This window comes from Euprymna scolopes, chromosome 1 (assembly GCF_053919585.1).
Source record: "Euprymna scolopes isolate OS-2025 chromosome 1, ASM5391958v1, whole genome shotgun sequence".
Classification (NCBI taxonomy): Eukaryota; Metazoa; Mollusca; class Cephalopoda; order Sepiida; family Sepiolidae; genus Euprymna; species Euprymna scolopes.
Genome location: NC_136482.1, coordinates 73,118,922 through 73,142,622, shown reverse-complemented (window position 1 = coordinate 73,142,622; position 23,701 = coordinate 73,118,922). Strand labels below are relative to the sequence as shown.

At 30.9% G+C, this 23,701-nt stretch overlaps 1 protein-coding gene across 9 annotated transcripts in view; it reads right to left on the bottom strand.

Moving 5' to 3' along the window:
- LOC145241418 (vacuole membrane protein 1-like) overlaps positions 1-23,701 on the bottom strand; it is a 258,682-nt gene that overhangs the window by 157,943 nt on the left and 77,038 nt on the right. For 3 of the 9 annotated variants that reach the window (XM_080104569.1, XM_080104397.1, XM_080104483.1), the window contains 2 exons: positions 18,144-18,267; positions 2,098-2,154 (listed from right to left, as the gene is read on the bottom strand). The exons of 2 other annotated variants lie outside the window; for them this stretch is intronic. In XM_080104569.1, the coding sequence (XP_079960695.1) occupies positions 2,098-2,126 (29 nt within the window). In that variant the 5' untranslated portion in view covers positions 2,127-2,154; positions 18,144-18,267. The remainder of the gene's footprint in view (positions 1-2,097; positions 2,155-18,143; positions 18,268-23,701) is intronic. 4 more of the 9 variants (XM_080104818.1, XM_080104819.1, XM_080104646.1 and 1 more) reach the window with 2 other exon arrangements.

Sequence of the window (23,701 nt, the reverse complement as noted above, 5' to 3'; positions counted from 1 at the left end):
CAATATATATTTTAACATTTTACTTTGTAATTGAAATATATGTATATATAAAAAAAAGCCTCAAAGAAAACCAATGTTTAGTATAATAATTATATAGTTTATAACTTACAAGTAGAGAATTAAAAAAACAAAATTAGAACATTTCAAGTTCCATTAATTTTTGATAAGTGAAGACATGTTTACAGATTTTTATGTGCCTCCACCAGTTGACTCCACCCACAAGTTTCCCTCTCTAGATAAGTATACACATGCATGTGTCTAATATATACATTATATATTATACACACACCAGCTCTTTTGATTAGATCCGATACCTCTTCAGAATTTGTAATAAATAATAAGAGTGACATTAATGATATGCAAATGAGGTGGAGTGCGAGGCAGTCAAAGAAAAGCCAGTGCTGGTGATAGAGATAACAGAAGAAGGAGAAATACTTTGCAAAACTATCGCTTGTCTGCTATTACTTAAACCAGTTAATACCCGGGTCACTCAGTTCAAACACTATCATCAAACACGAGAGAGGTTTCTTTGCAGAGGGACTTTCTTATTCTCCTCTCAAGAAGGATCTTCTATGTTCAAAATTATGATGAAACAACAGTTATCGATTTTTTTCTGGCTAATATGAGACTATAAATATTAAAGATGTTAAGAGATCGATAAAGAGGAGAGGATGACATTATTTAGGGTTTTGTCTTCATAATAAATTACTGAAATAAAAAGCAGTAAATGGCAGGTTGAATGAATTCATTTGAAGAATTTATGAAATACCTATTATAGATAAGAATTCTTAGAAAGAAATTCTAAAATAACTTTTACATGTGCCATCTAGATTCAGTTTATTGGACAATATATATGTTTATGTGATTCTCTGCTGAGATTTTTCCTTGCTTATGTAATTAAGCAAAGACATGCAGCTAGGAATTATGCAACCCTTGTGCAGGTACTATTTCAGAGAAGATCCATTGTTCAGAGACAAAATATGTATAGATATTTACATCTGTGATTAATAGGTTGGTTGGTTGTTTTTGTTTTACGGTATATCAACCCTTTTCAAGTTATTTAATGCCGAATCCAAAGATTTTGAAGAAAAATATTTTAATAGAATATATTTGTTGTTTTCAAGTCGATTTCTATTTAACCCATAGTTGAGACCCTAACAGGTACTACCACTCCAGGTCAGAGTGGACCTGGGAGCAATGGCAATTAAAGGGTGGCTCCACACTCCCCAAAGCCCACAAGCTAGGGCTTCACCACTGGATATAGTTTAAGGTCATATCCAGGACTGTGATTAATAGGAGCTAATATATTTAGATATCCCATCCAAGGCAACTTGGAATTAGCAAAACTTTAATGATAGAAACAAATAAGATCTTACTCTTGAAATCATTTTATTTTTTGTTCATTTTTTTCACATGTATAATAAATGTGATATTTTCAACTTTATTGCTGTTTCAGGACATTCGATTATCAGATGCTTAGTATCCTTAAAGTCATCTCTCAATTTTAATGATTTCAAAACGTGATACACATAGGATAGTCCCAAGTTACCACATGACCTATATATAAATTTGTTTTTAACAGATCTGCACATGCCCACATATATAACACACAACTGAAAATTTAATTCTAATTACATAATTTTAATTTTCAATATACCTAGTAATGATAGTACTAATCTTGACTGGACTAGCATGCAACGATGACAGCATGATTAAAATTTGTTAAAACATATTGAACAAAGATAACAGAGCTAGTTGTTTTTTTGTTTTTTTTTTAGATATCACCATTCTGTCAAGTTTATTCAATCTATAACAATCTATACATACACACACATCTACATTTTACATATCTTATGAGTCAGAAAATAGAAATTATTTAAGAAAAAAAAAATTAACATCAGTGAAAGAATTACCATTAATTAAGGTAAGTAATATTAATTAACATTGTAATCAAAAAAATTTCTAATTCTTATTTAATGATAGAGATATTTTATTTGGTATAATCCAGCAGGTTAATCTAAGAGGCATTTTAAGCGACTGGAGATGAGAGATGGCTTCCTAAAAATCTAAATCCAAAGTCTGTAAAATAAAACTCACCGAGATTTGGGATTTCTTTTCTTCGACATGGCTTGCAAACCCCGTTGTTGTTGTTAACTGTCAATAGGCAAATAAACATCTCACAGTCGGTTAACTAACAGCAGATTCCTGGCGTTCAGATGACAGGGACAGACACATATTTGATTCATATAAGAAGGTAGAAATCATGACGCATATACAGTGCATGTATGTGTATGTGTGTTTATATGTGTATAAGTGTGCGTGTATATGTGGGCATGCATGCGTGTGTGTGTATGTGCATGCGCATGTGTACACATGCGTGTATGTGTGTGTTTATGCATATGTGTGGGTCATGAGTGATAAAGTGGTCTACATGGTGCCATCATCTTTCTTCATCCACACTAAATATATATGTGCAAGTCTTTCAGCTCCCCCCCACTTCTCATTCATTCTCTTGTTATCTGGCTTTCTAGGCTTTTGAGGAATGCACAGGTGTCCCATTCACACATGCTGATCTATTTTGGTACATTTCATACACGTAATTGGAATCCATTTATTATAATTACAATGTTCTCAATCATAGTTTAAAAATTAACTTTAAATTGTTTCAAAATCATTCTATATAAACATATTTAAAAAAAAAAAAATAGGTAGAGTTTCATTTGTTTTTTTTTGGTAGGGAAAATACAGCGCTCAATATTTAATTTTTAGATAGAGCAGCTTTAAAAAATGTCACGCATATTCGGAACGAGTTAAAATTTATTAATGGTGGATATTATATATAATATACAGTAGAACCCTGGGATATGGTGGCCCTAAGATATGTTTTTTTTTTCAGGTTACGATGTGGAATACAATGTTTTTCTGGCCCCTGGTTATGATATTTGCCCCGCCTACGGTGTTATTTATGTTATTTCATTATAAACATGTGCATTATATACTGTACTGTATTTTGTTACTAATTTTTAATATAAAAGTTTGATTAGGCCTCACTATATGTCGATTTCACCTTATGATCCCAACCCCAGAACGGATTAATGCCGTATCCCAGGGTTCTACTGTATGATAATTGCTACTTCTTGACAGAAGTTTGCCATCTCTTCAAGTTAATGTTGGACATCCATGTGCATGTAAATGGCTCTTTCGCCCTGCTACAATCGTTCACAGATGTGGCAGGGGAACTTGCCAGTATTTGTTGGTTCTTGTAGAGGAACTATATTATGCATCTTTGAATGTTGCGTCAAACTGCTTGCAGATTTATATACCAGCCCATAGATATTACAACAATACTTGGTTGGTCTGAGTGACAGCACATTCTCATAAAATTGTTGGTCTTGTCTAACTGTGTGAGCTCGTAGTTCACAAAGCCAGCTTTTAACTAGAAATCTGCCAGATTGTTCATTGCAGACTTTCAACAAGAACTGAAGATTCATCCAGTTTTCTGAAAGCATGTTTAAATACTGCATGCTTAACACGCTTTTTCTCAAAGTTTCTGCATCTTTCAACAACCTTTTCTGTAATACATAGACACTATATTATGGGTGACCGTTTGGGAATACTAATGTATGTATTATATGTATTTAATGCATATGTATTTTGCTGGGATGTAGAAATTTTCAGATTAGTATCTCAGGATGTGTTTAAAAACCATTGAGAAAGATGCACCCTCAGTCTTCAAGACATGCATCTAAGAGAAGAAAAACTTATGTAAAAGCTGAGATTCATTGTCGGCTTTGTCTTGTCTTGTAATCATTTCCACCGACTGGGATTAAAAGTGTGCAAAGTCTTACACAAAGCCTTGACTAGTATAAACCAATCATCTGTGTGGATTTTTGACAACTTAGTTGCCTGAACCTCATATGTAAGGAGAGTCCATTATTATATATATATATATATATATATATATATATATATATATATATATATACACACACACACACACACATATATATATATATATACATACATATACTTTATTATATATACAATTTAAACTATACTTATAGCAACCTATACAGAAATGTTCGTTTTACTCCACGTCAGGCTGACTACAAGCATTCCGCAACCACTTTATAAGCATATGTATATATGTGTGCTGTGTTTCTTATATTTGAAGTAGCCCATATTTAATACATTTTTTCTTCTAACATATCACTGCTTATCAAGGTTCAAATGCCACTCAAGAATAAAGGTTGAGTGTCAGGTGAATAGAGAAAACATACTTGTAGCAATGGTTGTAACTGATCAGAAATTGATTATTTAAGAGGATGGCTTAACAAGAATTTCTTTATATTGCATGTTAAAACATCAATGTTATAGTCAGCCGAAGAGCAGCTCTATGATACTATGTTCTGTACTATACTCTACATCGGATTTTATTTTTTTCGTTTTAAAATGAACACAATTGAATTTTATATTTGTTATTGGTTATGCTCAAGGTCTTGGAGAAAATATTTATCTTTAACTAATCTTGTTTGAAAATGGCAAAGAATGGGTCATTTTGTGAAGGTAAAATACATAATACTTGTATTTTTATTTAAAACAAATATATTCAAGAGTTATTTGTTGTTAAATGTCCACATACACTTTAAACGAATTGTGTTTATATTAAAACTTTTGTAAAATAATGAGATTCTACAGAAAATTATTGGACATAATTATATAATTACTATTAAGTTTATATTTATTTCCTACTTCTAATTATTATTTACATAATATAATTATTCATTATACTATAAATTTTATTTTTCTGTTTCTTATCTATTCATTAATTCTCTGTCACCGAAATACTTGGTGTTATATATATATATATATATCAGTTGCTTTTGATGAGAGTTGGAATTAATACACATGCATTTAGCACATGTGAATTCATCTCAACTAGCATCAATATATAAAAATATTGAAATAAAGAAAACGTTACGAGATTACACGTGAACTATCTTGAACATTATGGCAAGGAATGAACATTGCCCAAAGATAAAATTTCTAGTATTCTCTAAGTTTTGCATTTTAATTAATTTTACTCATTGTGTTACATTTTTGGACAAGGGGCATAGGACTATCAAAATAACATATGAATTAAAAACATCGTTTATATGCTTTTTACACAACCTATAACTCCAAAAATAAATATCAAAACATGAGAACCACAATGTTATTACAATAAACGGTTGCCACCTTGTGCATGTACACAAAAACAAAAATTACAACTAGTCTACAGTTCTATAAACACATGCACAATACAAACCTATTTCATTCAATGAAATAAACATTTTGTGTAGATTTGATATGCAGCTTATTTGTTCCGAAATTCTAATGAACTTATTTTACATTTTCAAAGATTATGGTTTAAACACCTTTATTTTTACCTTTATAACTAGATTTCAATTCACTTCAATCAATTTGCACAGGAATTATAAGTGATTTAATTTTTTTTTTCATTCTAAACAAAGCCTATTACCACTTGAAAAAGTAGAGGATTACTATTTAAGATTGTGTCTAACAGACTGTGGGAAGTTGAGCAGAGAGATGTCTTTGCATTATTTAAACTTTTGCAGTTTAGTACAATCAGAGAAGCAGGAAACAGGAAAGGAATTCTCAAATCTAGTATTCTGATGGAAGAAACTATTACAGTAGAAGGCTTTCTGGCATCTAGAGACCTCAACAGTGAATGGGTGGGATCTTGCTGCTTGTGTGTGTTGAGGAAGCGCAGCTGCTAGGAGTTCAGAGCACATTCCATTAAAATGCTTATAAAACAGGCACAGAGATGCAACATTGCAGTGATGAGATGGAGGTTGTAGTTTGGCCAACAGTGCAGGACCTATTAGAATTGAGACTTGGGGGCGGGGGGATTCTGTCTAAGAATGATAGACTAGTGGTTAGTGCAACAGCCTAGATGTGACAACAATACTCCATGCATGGGCAAATTGCGGCTTTGTAAAAAATATAAGACACTTTCTGGTGCAATTTTCTAGCACATTAGAGAAAGCACACCTTTGCAGCAGCTGGGCAATATCCTCAGTGCATTTGTTCCAATTTATGTCACCTATGATTATTAGGCTGAGGAGTTTGAAAGATGGTTACTCAGATAGGGTGCTATTTGTCATGGCAATTGTTGGTTTAGAACTTTGTTAGAATTTAGAAAGCAAGATCAACAAAAAATGTTTATCTTATTTAATGAAATATTCTAACATTAACAAAAAAGTAATCACATACAAAAATATCTGTATGACAAGAAAACCTTGTGAAATAGACATTCAATACTTAGGTTTCATTAAAAATGTAGACTTTCAAAGATATAAAAAGCCAATAAAAAAAGACACTGTCCTGGCTTTTAAATATCTGAAGGAAGTATACATTTTACTCATGTCATATGGATTAAATACAGCCTATTAAAAATAACTCGTTTCGGCCATAATTACATGATTTTATAGATGTACACTTTTCCCATACATACACACCATGTAACCAAAAATAATATGTAAACTCAGTTTGAAAACAACTTATAATTTCAAATATACTGTACAATATATCAATACATTTTTCACGAAGCATAAAGTTCTTCATGTTAAATTAGAGAAAAAGTATACATGCACTTCTAAATTCAATTCAAAAGCATAAAATCAAAAACTATCAAATAAAATTATCAAACAAACCCATTTTGGGATTGTGTTGATCAAACAAATCAAAAAAAAATTAATTAAAAATTTTCAATATTCTTTTATATATAAAGAAGCAAACTTGAATTTTATTCAAAAATATTTTTAAATGACTGCTATTTTACGAAAATTGTAATTTTATTAAAATCACATGGTGAGTTCAAAGTGAAAATATTTTTTGTAGTTGGAAGTGAACATTTTTTTGTAGAAGTTGAGGTCAGTTAAACACATTAACATATTAGTCTCGGCTTCCATATATGTGACTGCTCCCCAGTGTCATAGGGCTAAGTAAAATTGATAAAAAGACCCGGTGATTTGAGGGTTTGTAGAAGTAAATCTAATGGGAAATATGTAGGATTATGTAGTTGAGAGAATGAGGTAAGGAGGGTCCCCATTAAAATTTTTTTAGAATGGAGATCAAATGCTTGAGAAGGCGCTAAATATTTGTATGAGAATGGTCTCTAAAGACCATTTACTATAGGTTCGATAGTTAAAAGGGGAAAAATATTGTTTTATTATAGAGATTAATCTTTTAAATTTTAATTTTAAAAATTTTATTTTCTAAATTTACATTTGTTGGTTTACACGGTTAAAATTTAGTCCAGATACACACCCAATTTTGTTCAAATATTTTTCACCATGAACTATGCGCAATACCCAAAATCAAAATTGTAGCTTTTGCATGATGTCAGTGTTTCACAGATTATCAATTGTCCTCAGAGTTGCATACTGTGAACATTGTTCACCTTATATAGTTCATACTGATGAATGAGAATGGTGTCCATGTTACCGATGTCACACTAATCAGTATAACATGGTGAAATTAATAATCCGTACTATAAAGAACCAAGTGGGTTGACTATTAATGGTGCAAAGATTTCAAGTGTTAGACATGTAGGAACTTGATGGATTGGTTTATGTTAATGGAGTAAATGAACAGATTCATTGTAGCTAATTGCATATATTTCACTGAGAAAAATTTTTTTCAGCAAAACATTTGGTTCATAAAAGTAGGTTGAAGAACAAATTAATTTGGTCTCGCAGAGGTACCACTATATATTTAGTTGCGTTCTATATTGGTCACAGCAACAAACTGGAATATTATATTCATCTTCCAGTGACCATTACACTTGTCTTAGCAGTTATTTTGGCTTTTGAACATTAAACTTCATTCCTCATAGCTGGTTTGGAATAAATGGATGAACATGTGCTGAATATACACAACATTCATTTCTTTTGTTCTTTAAACCAAAATCTTCGGGGGGGCATCATCAGGTGCATATAAATTCATATGAAATTTTCACTAGAATTTCTCGCTTGGCTTTGGAACAGAAATTCCATGTGTACTTCTGTATGCTACAACTGCTAAACACCCATTACTTAACTATCAACTATTTTAGTATGTCCATGTGAGGGTTTTATTGATCAGAACGTGTGGGACCTGTCTTTTGTTAATATCAAAATATTAGCAGTTTTATTTCAACAGAATACACAAGCACCTTTAAAATGAAGTTAGTAAAATTTCACACTTTAGAATTACCTGCATGTATTTATCAAAGAGAATTTATTCAGAATATATAGTTTGTCATAAAAAACTTTTGTATTTAATATCATGCAAAATAAAACTTATTTTTAAGAAATATTTGTTTCTCATCAATCCTTTAGTAATTAAATAGCATTTTATTGGACAAGTTAAATACTTTTCATGGTCAAAAAGCAAAGATTTGTAATAGCTTGCTCATCTAATACAGACGTAGGCAAGATTGCAATACCTATATCATATACTTTGTACATTTTCTTTTTTTTTAATAATTGGTTTCTTATCAAAAGTTACTGATATTCTAAGAGTTAAAAAAATAATGCCTATTTGTCAACATAAATCTATATTTATATATATAAAAGCGAAAATGTATGTATGTATGCTTTTCCTCGATGTCCACAAAAGACTTCTTTCAGAGAAGCGCTTGCTCGGTTCACAACTTCTTAAAACTTTTTAGATCATCTATAAATTGTAATATCTCAGAGTTACCCATGGAGCTCGCCTGTCTATTTAATTTTATTGACTTTCAAACGTTAATTATTCGACATTTCCCACATCGGCACGCGTTACATTCGGTTTTCGGTATTAAAAAAAGCAAAACTCAACTCTAATCACAGGCCGAAAGGCCACTTGCCCGCGTGCCCTCCGGGGCCCGGGTGACAAGATCAAAGTGTGGTATCTGTTCCGGCAGATGCTGCAAGCTATGACTAGCTATGACTAGCAAAGACCAGATGTGGGGGCAACCCCACATGCCTGACCTTTAACCAGCTCCCATTTCCCACCTCTCGGGAGCTGGTCCCCTTTTTCCCTTCCCTTCACTCCTCACATTAAAAATTGGCCTTGTGCCTAATTTGCTCGGTGGGGGAGCAAATAAATATCACAGGCCGAAAGCCAGTTGTCTCAAGAGAGCTAAGTAACGTTTGTTCAATGTCGACTTCGTCATATCAGACTGTAGCTTTCATTTCGCTCCTCCTAATAAACAGGGAGTGGGTTTTTAAAAACAAACAAACCGATTTATTCACCTCATTAAAAACCGTCCCACACAAAATGCTTACTGCTAAATACCTATCACCGTCACGTCAATTAAAAACGCGCACCTGTTTTTTTTTTTAACACTTTACTATTTTCCAACTGCGAGCCGTGAAGGCTTTGCTTTTTTTTCACGGGCACCTGTTTTTTTTTTCACATTTTCGGTTTTTTTTCACATACCCCGAAAAACACCCGGGCAACGCTGGGTACCCCTCGCTAGTATATATATAAAAGCGAAAATGTATGTATGTATGTATGTACGCTTTTGCTCAATATCCAAAAAAGATATCTTTCAGAGAAGCGCTCGCTCGCTTCACAACTTCTTAAAACTTTTTATATCATCTATAAATTGTAATATCTCACACTTAACCACGGAGCTCGCTTGTCTATTTAATTTTATTGACTTTCAAACGTTAATTATTCGACATTTCCCGCATCAGCACGCGTTATATTTGGTTTTCGGTATAAACAAAAAGCGAAACTCGACTCATTACTGGCCGAAAGCCAGTGGTCTCTAGAGAGCTAAGTAACGTTTGGTCAATGTCGACTTCGTCATATCAGATGGTAGCTTTCATTTTGAGACGAGACGCTCCCCCTAATAAACGGAGTGGGTTTTTAAAAACAAACAAACTGATTCATTGACCTCATTAAAAACTGTCCTGCACAAAATGCTAACTGCTGAATACCTATCCTGTTTTTTTTTTTTCACACTTTACTATTTTCCAACTGCGCGGCAAGGCTTCGTTTTTTTTTCACAGGCACTTGTTTTTTTTTTCACATTTCGGGTTTTTTTCACACACACCTACAAACATCCAGGCAACGCCGGGTACCCCGCGCTAGTATATATATATATATATATAAAAGCGAAAATGTATATGTATGTGTGTGTGTCTGCTAAAAACTTTCGACAGACATGACGAAAATTCACAAACTCAGTATCATATCAAAGCCCCATCCTTCGCTCAAAAAATATCGATAAATTGGCCAAAAACATTGAGGGGGGGGTCAACAAAAACGGTCTTCGCGTGATAATGAGCGGTTCTATGCATGCGCCAGATGACGTCATGACCTGATTTATTTTAAATAGTTGAAAAACTGAACAAATTTCATGTACGTCGCGTTAGGTCAGTTGATTAGCGCGTTGGTTCATTATCTAAACGTTTTGGGTTCGAATCGTGGTGTGAGATGTTTTCTTTTTTTTTTTTTCGATTTTTTAAATTTAAATATTGAACCAGTGTTAGTTAAGCCATTTTTCACGTAACGTTTGTTTTTCTGGATTTTTTTTTTTTACTTTGCTTATCCACCTCCGACCACACACCCAAAAACACCCGGGTACCCACCTATTTTTTAAATTTTAAAATCGAAACAGGCTTATTTAAGCCATTTTTCACGTGTTCGTTTTTCTGTTTTCATCGTTCGTTTGCCTTACATTAATTTTTTTGTGGTTTTTTTTTTGATGTTTTGATTACCCCCCCCCACACACTTAATTAAAATGTTGTTTTCTTTTTTTACTTCGCTTATAACAAACAAACCTATGTTGTTATCGTAACGCTCGACGACTTCCAGGCGCGCACCTGTCAATTTAGTTCTTACTTAAATAAATTCAAACATCTTTCAGTAACACATTCTGGCTGGCCGATTTTATTTTCAAACTTCACTTAAGCTTAAGCTATAATAATCTAAACAAACTTTACAAACTGAAGGAAAAATAAATCAAAGAAATGATTTCATGAAATAATTAGACTTGCCATTTACATGCAAAATAGCAAGTTTCCAAAAATTAAAATAAACATGATGCAATTTTTATAAACATGCAAAAAACATTTTTTTCCAGTTTCAGACTTTCATTAGTGGAACCAGCGAAAATTCCTGTTTAAGAAAATGATTATATTTTTATTATTTTATCATTTCTAAGTTTATTTAAATATGAATTCGCGTTTTTAACAGGTCTACAAAAATACTGAGTAGCAACAGCAAATTAAAGCATATTAAGCTTAAAATTTAAAGAAAACAATCAATTTGCTTTTGCTAAGTTGAGATTTTACTTTTAGACTTTACAGAGTTAATGCATGAATATTTGATGGTTTAATCTCTATTTTGTGTGTCCAAGTTTGTTCTCAATGAACAAACGAAATGGCGGAGACAATGTTTTTTAAATGTCACACAAATGTACTTTATGTGTCCGAGGAATGTTCTTAGATAGGTTTTGTATCAATGCCTTAAATAAGTGCTGAAAATAGATAAAATTTGATTAAAGAAGGAACAGTTCGATTTTAACCAAGGTTAAAACTCTTATACAACCTAACATTACAAGCGCATTTGAAAAGTTTTATCACCATACAAGCAAAAGAGCCCAGTATATAAAATTCATAGTAGGTTCTTTGATAAGACAGAGGTGTGTTTGAAATGAAGGTTTCTGTTTAGAACACAATTGAACTAGTATACTTGACTTTTTCATTTTAAACTTATTTAAGCCATTATAACAGTATGTTCTCAGCAATTCAATGTAAACTACAATGTCTTTTGAACTAAGTCACTGCGAAGAGGCACGATTAAACTTTGTCCCAGTGCACTATAGTAGGTCCCAGACTAGAGCAGGCAATTGATCGATTTGATTAAAAAATGGGCAATTTCAGTGATTTTGATGACAAAAGTATTGGAAGTATGAAACATTTACTGATCCTCTTAATCTCAAGCAATGTCAGATTTCCCCTGCTAGTTATAAATAACTACCAATTTGAATTTTGCAGAGCCAATGCGATAATATGTAAATTTATTCATTATATTTGAAATAATCCAACCAAAAATAAGTTAGGTGAACTATCGCAAGTTTTGCTAAATGATCAACCAAAAGAACAATCTATATATTAATAGGCTACCTGAAGTTGCCCAATTATAAAATATGCTTAATGATAGTTTAATTTGTGCAAATTTCATATTTATTATTATCGAGCCAATACTTTATTGATTATTATATTGCAACCGATACTGATTTCAAAAGTAATAAAAAAAATTTTTTTTTTAAATCATTTGAGTGCCATCAACTAGCATCAAAACCAAAACAGCTCTCCATCTAAGTTAAATCAATATGCATATGAAAACTTTAAAAATTAATGTAATTAAACATAAAAGTAGATTTGCACATACATAGAAAATATACGTTTAGTTAAATTATGCTTGCCGAATTTCAATTTTTTCTTCAATTGGACTTCTTAACTATTTTTTTTCCAGATCTAAATCCTCTACATATCTAGAAATTAACAGTAGCTTGATAGAGAACGTTCCTCCCACAGACAGACAGGGTCACATATTATCACTAGTTACCTAATGTACTAATATACTGTAAACTAGTACTAACTAATAAAAATGCTTAACTCCTAAAATATAGGATTTCAGGATTCAAATATGCAAACTCAACATAAAAAGCAGAAATTAATACATGTACTACATTTTAAAAAGTGAAAATATAATAAAATCTAAATTGTTCAAGTCAAAAGTATTTTATACTTAAAAAGATCAATTGTCGCTATCTTCTATGTTGTGTTACTTAGGATATAACTAAGCTTAATATAATTGTACTAAAACATACTAATGTATCCAAAATTGTAAAAATAGCAAAATTTTTTCATGTAAAAGTCAGCTGGAACTTTTATCGAAAAGCAAAAAAAAAATATTTTCATAAATGAAAATTAGGCAAACATTTTTAGGAAATTGCCAATAATTTCAATATGAACAAAGACATTTAATCTGAATTCATAAAAGAAACTGTTCACATTATTTGTGGGTTTCTCCATGTTTCATATGGTTTCTCCATGTAATGCAGACCCCATAACCAATAATAAAATCATCGATGTGAGAATTGTTTATAGCAAATTTAAAAAAAAAAAATTATTCTATCATTTAACAAATTCATAAATTTACAAGCAAAAAATTATGTTTAAACGATAGCCAAAAAAAAATACCTACACTTCTTGTGTGGCCAATGGACAAAAGGTCTTTAATTTTAGCATCTTTAAAGAAAGATGTCCTAATTCCAGGAGGTTTTACTGTTCCTTGTACAATCCAGTGTAGGATAGCCATTTTGAGAGGACTTCAAATACATTGTTATTTGAATAGTCATGGTTTACTCGTAGGGGGAAGTATCCTCATGCTAAGTTGTTCTGACAAAGTCTTGTACATACCTAACGAGATACCTTAGACACTCTAAGACAGAGTCTGGTAGGTATTCAAATTCTCTCCACTAGTGTGTGTGTGTGTGTGTTATATTTGGTATTTCCTGAAGTTAGAGAATCAGTATAACATCTAAAAGTGTATTTTTATGTAAAATTTACTAGGGAGGTCAATGGAAATGTCCCCAAATCACTAAGTACAGAGCTATGATGGCATAACCTTAAAACTTCAGATATATTCTATTTTTATCAAATTTTCTGATGAAGACAACAGAAGTGGTCCTAATCTTAAAGTGTCCTCATAATCTAAGGAAGAAAAGGGAAGGGCAAATCCTTCCACCATTTAGAACTTCAAATATATCCTATTTTGATGAAATTTATATTATATGTATAAAATTCTCCATGGAAGACAATGGAAGTTGTCCCGAATCTCAATTTTATACTATTGCTAAATATCCATATGCTCCCCACTCTATTGTCAATCCTCTTAACTTCAAATACATATATTTACGGCCTTAATAGGCCATGGTATATTTTTATGAAATTTAAACCATATGTATAAGACTAATTCAGAGTTTTCCATCATTCCAGCTTCATCAAACTATATAGAAGGGAGAGCAGTAAAAACTATATAGAAGGGAGAGCAGTAAAAACTATATAGAAGGGAGAGCAGTAAAAACTATATAGAAGGGAGAGCAGTAAAAACTATATAGAAGGGAGAGCAGTAAAAACTATATAAAAGGGAGAGCAGTAAAGACTATATAGAAAGGAGAGCAGTAAACACTATATTGAAGGCAGAGCAGTAAAAACTATATAGAAGGGAGAGCAGTAAAAACTATATAGAAGGGAGAGCAGTAAAAACAAATAAAACAAAGTAATATAACATTATGAGCGGAGTAAAAAAGTATAGGGATCCATATTATTTGGATTCATCAACTACTGTTCTCATCTTGAGTGTGATTTTCACAACGTTTAAGTCGACGTGACCTCCGACCTTCTTTAGGTGTATCTTGAACTCGAGAATGTTTGTCAAACTCGGAGAATTATGACAGAATTTCCAGCGGAATCCTTTATTTACTTCACAGGGGTAGCATGCTTTTGTTCTGTCAGCTATGACTGAGAGAGAGGTCCTAAGTATTTCGCAAATACATTGAACCTTCAACCTTCAGGAGAAGGTCACTTTTACAATTTTCCCAGTACTCCCACAGTTTTCCCACTGTGCCACAGGTCCTTGCAGACAATTCTAGTAAGAATTTTAGGAGCCTTAAACCTATTTTTTTCTAGTTATAAACATCACTATTTATTACTATATACTTACGTATATCTATCTCTGTACTCATTACTTGTATATATTATCTATTGTTTATAATTACTGGTTCACATATATTAAATTCTATACTATTGTGAGTTTTGGGACATGTGGCCAGAACAGGCAGCTTAAAAGATCTGCTCTTTGGTACAACCCCTGGCAAAAGAGGACGTGGAAGACCAAAAACAAGAATGTCAGACAATGTGAAGGACATCGCGGATATTGAGTGGAGTTGCTCAGAATGGCGCAGAACCATCAATGGCAACGATTCATGAAGAGTGCCATAGCTGGTTAGTAATGACCATCCCGTCAAAGAGAAAGAATCTGGAACTGTTCTTAGTTAGCTTTTGTATCGAAATACTCCCAGCAAGGATCAAAAATCGATAATCAAAAAATTTATTAAAAGGAACAGTCCAATTTTGATCAAAGTTAACTCTTGATACAACCTAACATCAAGCACAAGTGTATTTTAGAAATTTTATCACTGCACTATCAGAAGAGTCCAGTATATAAAATCAACAGTAGGTTCTTTAATAAAACACAGGCACAATTGAAATCAATGTTTCTGTTCAGAGCACAAGTTAAACCATGATACTTAACTCTCGCATTTTAAACTTTAATTCAAGCTATTATACAAAATAATTTCATAAAATCAACATTAACTTCTCTACAGTGTAATGTAGACAACAATGTATTGTAGACTAATTTACTGTGGGGAGGCGTGCGAAGCCTCCTTCTGACTAGAGCAGGCAATCAATCGATTTGATTGAAAAATAGACTATTTCACCGATTTAAATGACAGTAAAAGTATTTGAACTGTGAAACATTTGTTGATTGTCATTCAAGCAACATCGGGCCTCCCTGATAATATATATCTCAGAAGTAAACATTCCAAACCAAAGATGTGTTTATATCATACTCATTATTTTATTATTAGTATACAGTGTCTTACACGCATTTCATTGAATGGTGAAACTTCAAAAAAACTCAGATTTATGTTCCTCAAAAAACCACAGTTGGCTAAAATTGAGACTGATATAACCCACTTAGAAGTTCCTGCTTCCTCAACTGTACTGACATGCAGAAGTTCAAGTGTAATGTAAACCGACATCTTGCTGCTCAACTCCCTACATAGTATCCCTGCAACTTATGTCCCTGATAGTAGATTCCTACATCAAAGTGGCACTGTACCTTGTTTGGGGTGAAAATGTAATAAAAATAATAAAAAAATTTAAGCTATGGACTAGGAAGAATAGAATAAATAATTTTGATATTACTATAGGATCTCCAGATTCATCATCAGTTACCAATTTTATGAAACATAACTAAGAGAATTGCATAAATCCTGAGTTAGTACAATTGTATTAAAAGCGTTAAAAACAAAATATTTTTTGGAAATCAAATTTGAAAAAATTGAAAATGATTTTTTTAAATTGAAAAAACTCAGAATAAAAAATGAAACTGATTTTTCTGCTTTCGTTTTGAAAGCAGAAAATATTTTTTTATTTTTAAGAGAATACAAACGAAGTTTGTTAATGCGCTGACTTTAGTCAGCTGAGCACTGGTCAGCATTAGCGCATAGCGAGTCGTTTTCCCCATTAAGCGGATTTAAATTTATATACAAGATAACATTTTAAAGAAATTTCTGCACAATAATTATCGAATATTTAAATATTATGCATGAAAATAATTCTGAAACTATTATCTATATGAAAATGTATGATATATGCTGATTTATCTTATCAATTTTGAAATATTTTTTGTCAACTTTGATCGGTCGTAACTTTGTTTCCTGTGATTGTAAAAATATAAATTAAAGTCCGATAGAGAAGGACTTCTATGCTTATATAGCCTCTAAAATTTCAGCCATATCCAATCAAATTTGACCCCACACATGTGTATCCAAACGTAACATATAAAATGTAAACATTGAAAAAAACAGTTTCCCTTTTTGTCATTTTTTCCCGTTTTTACATTTTTAATTTGGAGCATACAACCATTGAATGCATAAAAGAAAAATAAATTAAAATCAATGGAATGCTTATTCTATTCTCTTTTCATCAATGTAATTCTTTTAAAAATCGACCCACAAATAAAAAAAGATATGACTTGTTGAAGCACATTAAGTATATAACATTGTCAATGTCCATGAAAATACAGCATACGCTTGTAATGCTATATATATATATATATATATATATATATATATATATATATATATATATATATAGCTGAATAGATAAAAATAAACTAAAATTTAAAATAAATATAATTTAAAAATGTATTTAGAGTAAATGATTAAGGTTATAGGATCTGTTAGTATGAACTGTTCTTATGTTTAAGAGAAAAGAGAAAAAAATGTTTAATTAAAGCATTAGATGTAAGAGCAACAAACCTGAAAATTCAATTATCTATTTCTGAATTGCCATTAGAAATGATAATTACTTGAATTTACTCTAAACAAGCCACAATTAGTAAATAAAAATATTGTTTGCTTAGTGCTAGTTTAAATAATAAATATTTTAATATTAGCAGGATTAGAATTTATATGAATACACCATTTATTTGTCTATTCTCAGTTAACCGAGTAAGTTTATTTACATAGTTTATCTTTAGCTGAATAGATAGTCTAGCAAATTTATGTTCAGTTAAAATATATTTGACTGGTGAATTTAATCCGATTGAATTTAAGGTTTTTTTATAACTAACATTTTATGAATATCACCTATATTTTATGAAAAAATTTATTACCGTCAATTTTTAAGCTAAATATGAAAATTCAGAAATCTGGCTAAGATTGTACGGAGTCAAATATAGTGAGATATAAATTAAAGTCTCTGAATTCCAACTTTTTTTTCTCCAGAAGATTCCTAACAAATTATATAGCAAGATCTTTACCCTTATGACTTAAGGATTTTTATTTCCTTTCAGAATTTTTAAACCCATTTAATGCAAGAAAACAAAAAGAAAAAAAACTCAAACTGTCTTATCCAAGGAATATAAATCTGTCTCTGACAAGTTGTTTGGTGAATTTCCACTATTCAACAAACCATAATGCAAAATATGAGTTTGGAATATTTACTTCTGATATATATGCTCTAAAAGTGTAAATTCATTTTTATTGAGCTTAATTGTGGCAATTTGGAAAAAGTTTTATTAAACGTAAGTATATATTTCTTTATATATATATAATAAAAATATATATGTGCACAAGAGATGAACAAAAATCATTCATGACAAAATTGTGTGACAGGAATAACATTGATAACATTTATTCTAATTAATTTTATAGATATATCAAGACTTAATTTTTAAATCCTATTAATTCTTTTCATCAACTAAATGTAATTTGACCTTTTCAGTGGTCGTTTACTTACAGGGAAAGTCCAGCAGGTTTGCAAGTTTCTCAGACAAATTATACTAAAAGCTGCTTTTAAACTGTCCACCTGTATAACACAGAAATTCTGCAACCGTCAGCAATGATTATAAAACTGGAAACTCCTTGAGACAAAAAAAGGAAAGCAGGACACTTTAAGGCACACAGATTAAAACTATTTTGACACACATATCAAATTCATATCAATCTGTCAGTCATTAATTCAAAACAATTCATTATTAAATTTTCCAATCATTAAAACTTTACATTTAAACAGTTTAAAAGAAGTATATAAAATATATTTACGTCTTGCTTGTAAAACAATACTTACCTATTCATAATGTAAGTAAACTTAATTCAAACTGTACTTTCCAAGTAGATTAGCATTGTTTATGTATCTTCTCACAAAATAATTTCGTAAGATTTTCAAAGTCGGACCTAAATAGCATTTGATTCAGTGAAGTTTGTTAGTGTTCTATGCACACAATAATAATGTACTTCATAAATTATGAACTTTTGTCTGGACAACTGGTAATATGGAAAAAAAAATGAGGTCATATTTATTCAATATACTAGAATTATTTTCCTTACAAGTTCTAAACATGTGCAAATTAAAACAAATGATTTCAAAACATTCCAGATAACAAAAAGTACAGCTACTGTATATGGATGCGTTTATATATATATATCATTCTATGTAGATATTTTCAGTATTTATTTCAGTGCTCAATACTAGAATAAACCTATGTAGTAAGTTTTAAAAATATATATAGTAATTAAGCTACAAAATGTTTTTGCATTTCATCTTACTAAAGATTTGTCAGGCTATTGCATAGAATCAATGTTATTTTGTTTTTATGTATTCATGTGGTGTCGAGTTTGCTGCTTAGCCAATCAAATTTTTTGTTATTCACAAACCTATTAATCACAGCCAATACTTGACCATTGGTTGCAATAAATGAGTGTGTGAATGATTGATGGACTAGCAAACCCAGTACCATGGAAACCAAAAATATGTAGCAACATTGATTCCACGCCTGAGGAGTCTTCATTAGGATGAAATGCAAAAACTTGTGTAGTTTAATTACTATATACATACATACATATATATATATATATATATATATATATATATATATATATTACATACACACAATTATACAATCTATCTTACATGTTAACTTTTACTTATATGTTCTCCAATTAACTTTGAAATTCCAACATTTTAACAATAAAAAAGTTACCATGACAACATATGGCACAGTTAAAAAGAAAATTCTTCAATCATTCAAATTTTCATGATAAGTAATGGGGATTAAAATAATTATCTTTTAAACTTAAAATTTTATTAAAAACAGGACATTGATTTAGATTTTTCTTTTTTTACAAAGATAAGCTTTTGACATGGTAAATATATTTTATAGATTTAACGAATTCATAGAAAATGTAACGGTTTAAGCAAAACCAAACATTTTAATCCTTGTTTGGAATCAAATAGGAAGACAATTTGAGACAAATCGAAAGAGAAGGGGAATAATGTCAAATTAATTTAGGACTAGCAAAAGGTTAACCATTTCTCTTTAATGTCATCATAATTCTCATTGATACTGATCACAATGTGGGGATTAGAGTGACTAACCTATAACAGCTGTTAAGCTAATTTTTTTAGCATTATCAAAGCCTTTTCATCACAATTTAAAAAACTTTCTCTTCTATACGTTCAAGTATAACAACAGAAACAACAATATCACATACATATAAAAAGGGGACAGAAACTGTCAGATTAAATCATAAAAGATTAAAATCCTGGTGGTCCCTCAATGCACATTGTCAGATGACATCATTAAATGAGGAGAGGGGAAGGACATGTGTACACACAGGCTGAATCGTAGATTCAACCACCAAATCTTGGATTAAGATATAACCAATGCATCAACTGCTATGAAGTAGCAATGATTCATTAGCAATACACACAATAAAATTGAATTAGCTTAAAATATTTCAATATTGGTGTATACATAGAAAGAGCTTGATATATATATATATATATATAAGCAATACACATGATAAATTTGAATTAGCTTAAAATATTTCAATATTGGTGTAGAAAGAGCTTGACAATATATATACAGAGTGACCCCAAAAAACGGGCCCCAACTCTAATTAGGCCCGTTTCTTAGTGTTTTGTCCGAATGAAATGAAACTTTGGTCATAACTAGTTTATTATATTCAAAACATCACATCAAAGCACAAGGGTCTTTGACTTTTTTTTCTCCATTCTACAGCATATGTTCTAGATGACCTCCATTTAGCTTTTGTTTTTTGGGGGGGTCACCCTGTATATATTAGCAATACACATGATAAATTTGAAATAGCTTAAAATATTTCAATATTGGTGTATATATAGAAAGAGATTGACGATATATATATAAGCAATACACATGATAAATTTGAATTAGCTTAAAATATTTCAATATTGGTGTATATATATAGATGAGCTTGACTATATATATATATTAGCAATACACATGATAAATTTGAAATGGCTTAAAATATTTCTATATTGGTGTATATATAGAAAGAGCTTGACGATATTTATATATATATATATATTAGCAAAACACACAAAAAACTGAAATGGCTTAAAATATTTCAATATTGGTATATATAGAAAGAGCTTGATGAGCTAAGAAAGAATCTTTTTAAATTTTTTAAATCCAATTAAAATTAAGGAAGTTATCACTATTTTTGTGCCTTGCACGTTTGGATATTTTTCCCTCTTTAAGACCATATGCATTTTGTCACATTTTTTGCACTACTTTTTCAGTAAAAATGCTATATCTTTGTTAAAACACAAGACTAAGCAATGAAATTTATCATACAAGTGTATTTTTGTGCTAGGAATTAGAATATACTACTGAAAATCTCCAAAAAATTAATGGTTTCCAAATAATCTGCAGTAAATGCACATAAATATGCTGCAATTCCTTAAAAATGCCATGTATCCATTAAAAGAAAAGTTAGAGAACTCAAAGTTGAATTGCAATGCATTATATGTACAAATAACTGAAATCGAAATCTAGGACTGTTTAAAAATGAATATATTGCAATATTTCTTTGGTATTATTGTAGATCAATACCTTCCGTTAACCCCCCACTCCATCTAACTACCTCTCCAAAATATGCGATGTTACCTTTGTAGGCAGTTATATGTGAATACCTTGAAAAACTTTGAAAGATAAACAAGTATTATTTTAGAATTTCATGTAAAAAGATTCTCCATTTTGAGCCATTCTAGCGTTTTAGGGCAGTTAACCATTTTTTTTCTAGCAGAGATAAATCCTGTGCAGCATTTTTTTTTTTTTTTTCCAAAGACGATTATGTGTGGTTTTAAGAGGGTCTTTGTGCAATTGCGAGAGGGTGGGGAGGTGGCCACTCTGACTTTGGGTTAATGATAGAGATAAGGAAAATTATGTGTGAACACACTGAAGACTTGATAGAAACAAAACAAAAACAATTTTAGAATTTAGAGTGGGGGTTAGTTTCACATAAATGTAATGTAAAATAATTCACCATTTTGAGACCATTCTAGTGTTTTAGGACAGTTGACTAATTTATTTTTTATGGGTGATAAATGGTGCACTTTTCTTTAAGGGAGGATTTTTTTTTTTTTTTTTTGCCATATGTAGCTTACCAAGGAACTTTGTTTGGTTTGGTTTGTAAGGTTTTAAGAGGAGGAGGCTTGCCACTCGTACCTAGGGTTAGAGGTAGAATTAAGGAAGTTCTGCTTTTTTTAAGGCATTTGACCCCCATATTTATGGTTAGTGAGTCTTAATTACTGGCTTTTGAAAATATTATGCCTTAGATTTTGGACATCAAATTACTTTTAAATATGAAATTTATTTTTGTTTATTTGTCGTAATTCTTAAGTGGTGTGAAACTTAAGAATTACAACAAATAGACAAAAATGAATTTCATTTAAAACAAGTGACATTACTAACAGAAAATGTGACGTTTGGAAAACTTAAGTATTTTTTGCCCACTTATTTAAATATCAAAAAACATTTTTTGCTAAAGCTAACACAAACTTTTGATAAATTTGGTTTTTATTTTCAATTACATTTCTAGTCCAAGTGACACATTATTTCATTAAACTTTCCAGTTTAAGACGTTTTGGGTTTTTTTGGTTTTTGTTTTTTTTTATTTTTCTACCTGGACTTCGGGCCAAGATCACAGTGTAGTATTCTGATACTACACTTCGCCTTTTCTGTCCTCTGTCAGTGGAGGAGAAATCCTTCATGACTGAGACAATTATGTTTGTTTCCATCCAGATTGACCCTTTTTGGGAAGCTGGATTTTCCTCATATTAACTTACCTTATGTCTAACTGTCCTCGTGGGGAGGCAAGTAAATAGAAACTTAACTAGAAACTGAGCACCTCACAAATATTTAAATATTGATTTTGTATTTATATAATTGGGTAGATTAGTGTCCATTTGACAATCTGCTGAAAAAATTGTAAACAAAAAGACAAATAAAAATATATTGAGAGTGGGGGGGGGTAATGCTCGCACACGTGAAGCAAAAAAAATCATATTTCACATTTTCGTTTTTTTATTTATTTTTTTTTTTAACAAAACACTGTTTAATTTACCGTTAAAACTAATGTAATGGATGAAAGTGCAGCACATGTCACATATTTGTTTTGCGACTATATCTTCAAAATTTAACCAAAAATAACGCCAGATTGCTTTAAAATTATATATTCTGATAACCGAATAGCTCTAGTTAGAGTTAATTATGTTCTGATAATATGAGCAACTAAATATGTAAGAAAAATTTTTTTTATATTCATATTTTCATTTTTTTTAATTTTTAATTCGTCCTGGAATAAAAAAAAAAGTTTGTTTACAGTAAAATAATTAATATTAGCTGCTGCTTCTACAGATCAATTTTAGATACTTTTTAAAAATTGAATGATTTTTTCCAGGTATCATGATTTTAAATTGCTCGGTACCAGAAGATAATGCTGGTACATTTTTATTTTAATGGATAAATGTAATAAAAAGATTGATTTATTTAACAGTGGGTGTCCGAAGAAATTTTTTTCAAAATTTTCCAAACTCGTCATGTTGAAGTCTTTTTTAACACAACAAAAAAATGAGCTGTCAAAAGAATTTCGGACAACCGAATCTATTAAAGGTAATTTCATGACAAAATTCTTAAGAGAATCGTGGTACGACCATTTACAAATTGTGTCGGGGAGGGGGGGGGGGGGGGTCATTACAAAATCTTACCGAAAACGCTGTTTTATGATGCTAACATTTTTAGCACTTTATTTGCTTAAAACTCTTAAAATGTATAATGTACATTATTTATTAATTTATTTGAAAGTATATTCATTTTCAAACATAACTGTGGTATTTTGAGGACTTAAGTTGCTTTGGTTTTTAAAATATGACGATTTTAGCAAAACCCCCTTGAAATCTAATTATCCAAAGCATTTTATCGTCCGTGTGTATTGCTATATGAAGCGAATATGCATAATGAATTACTCAAT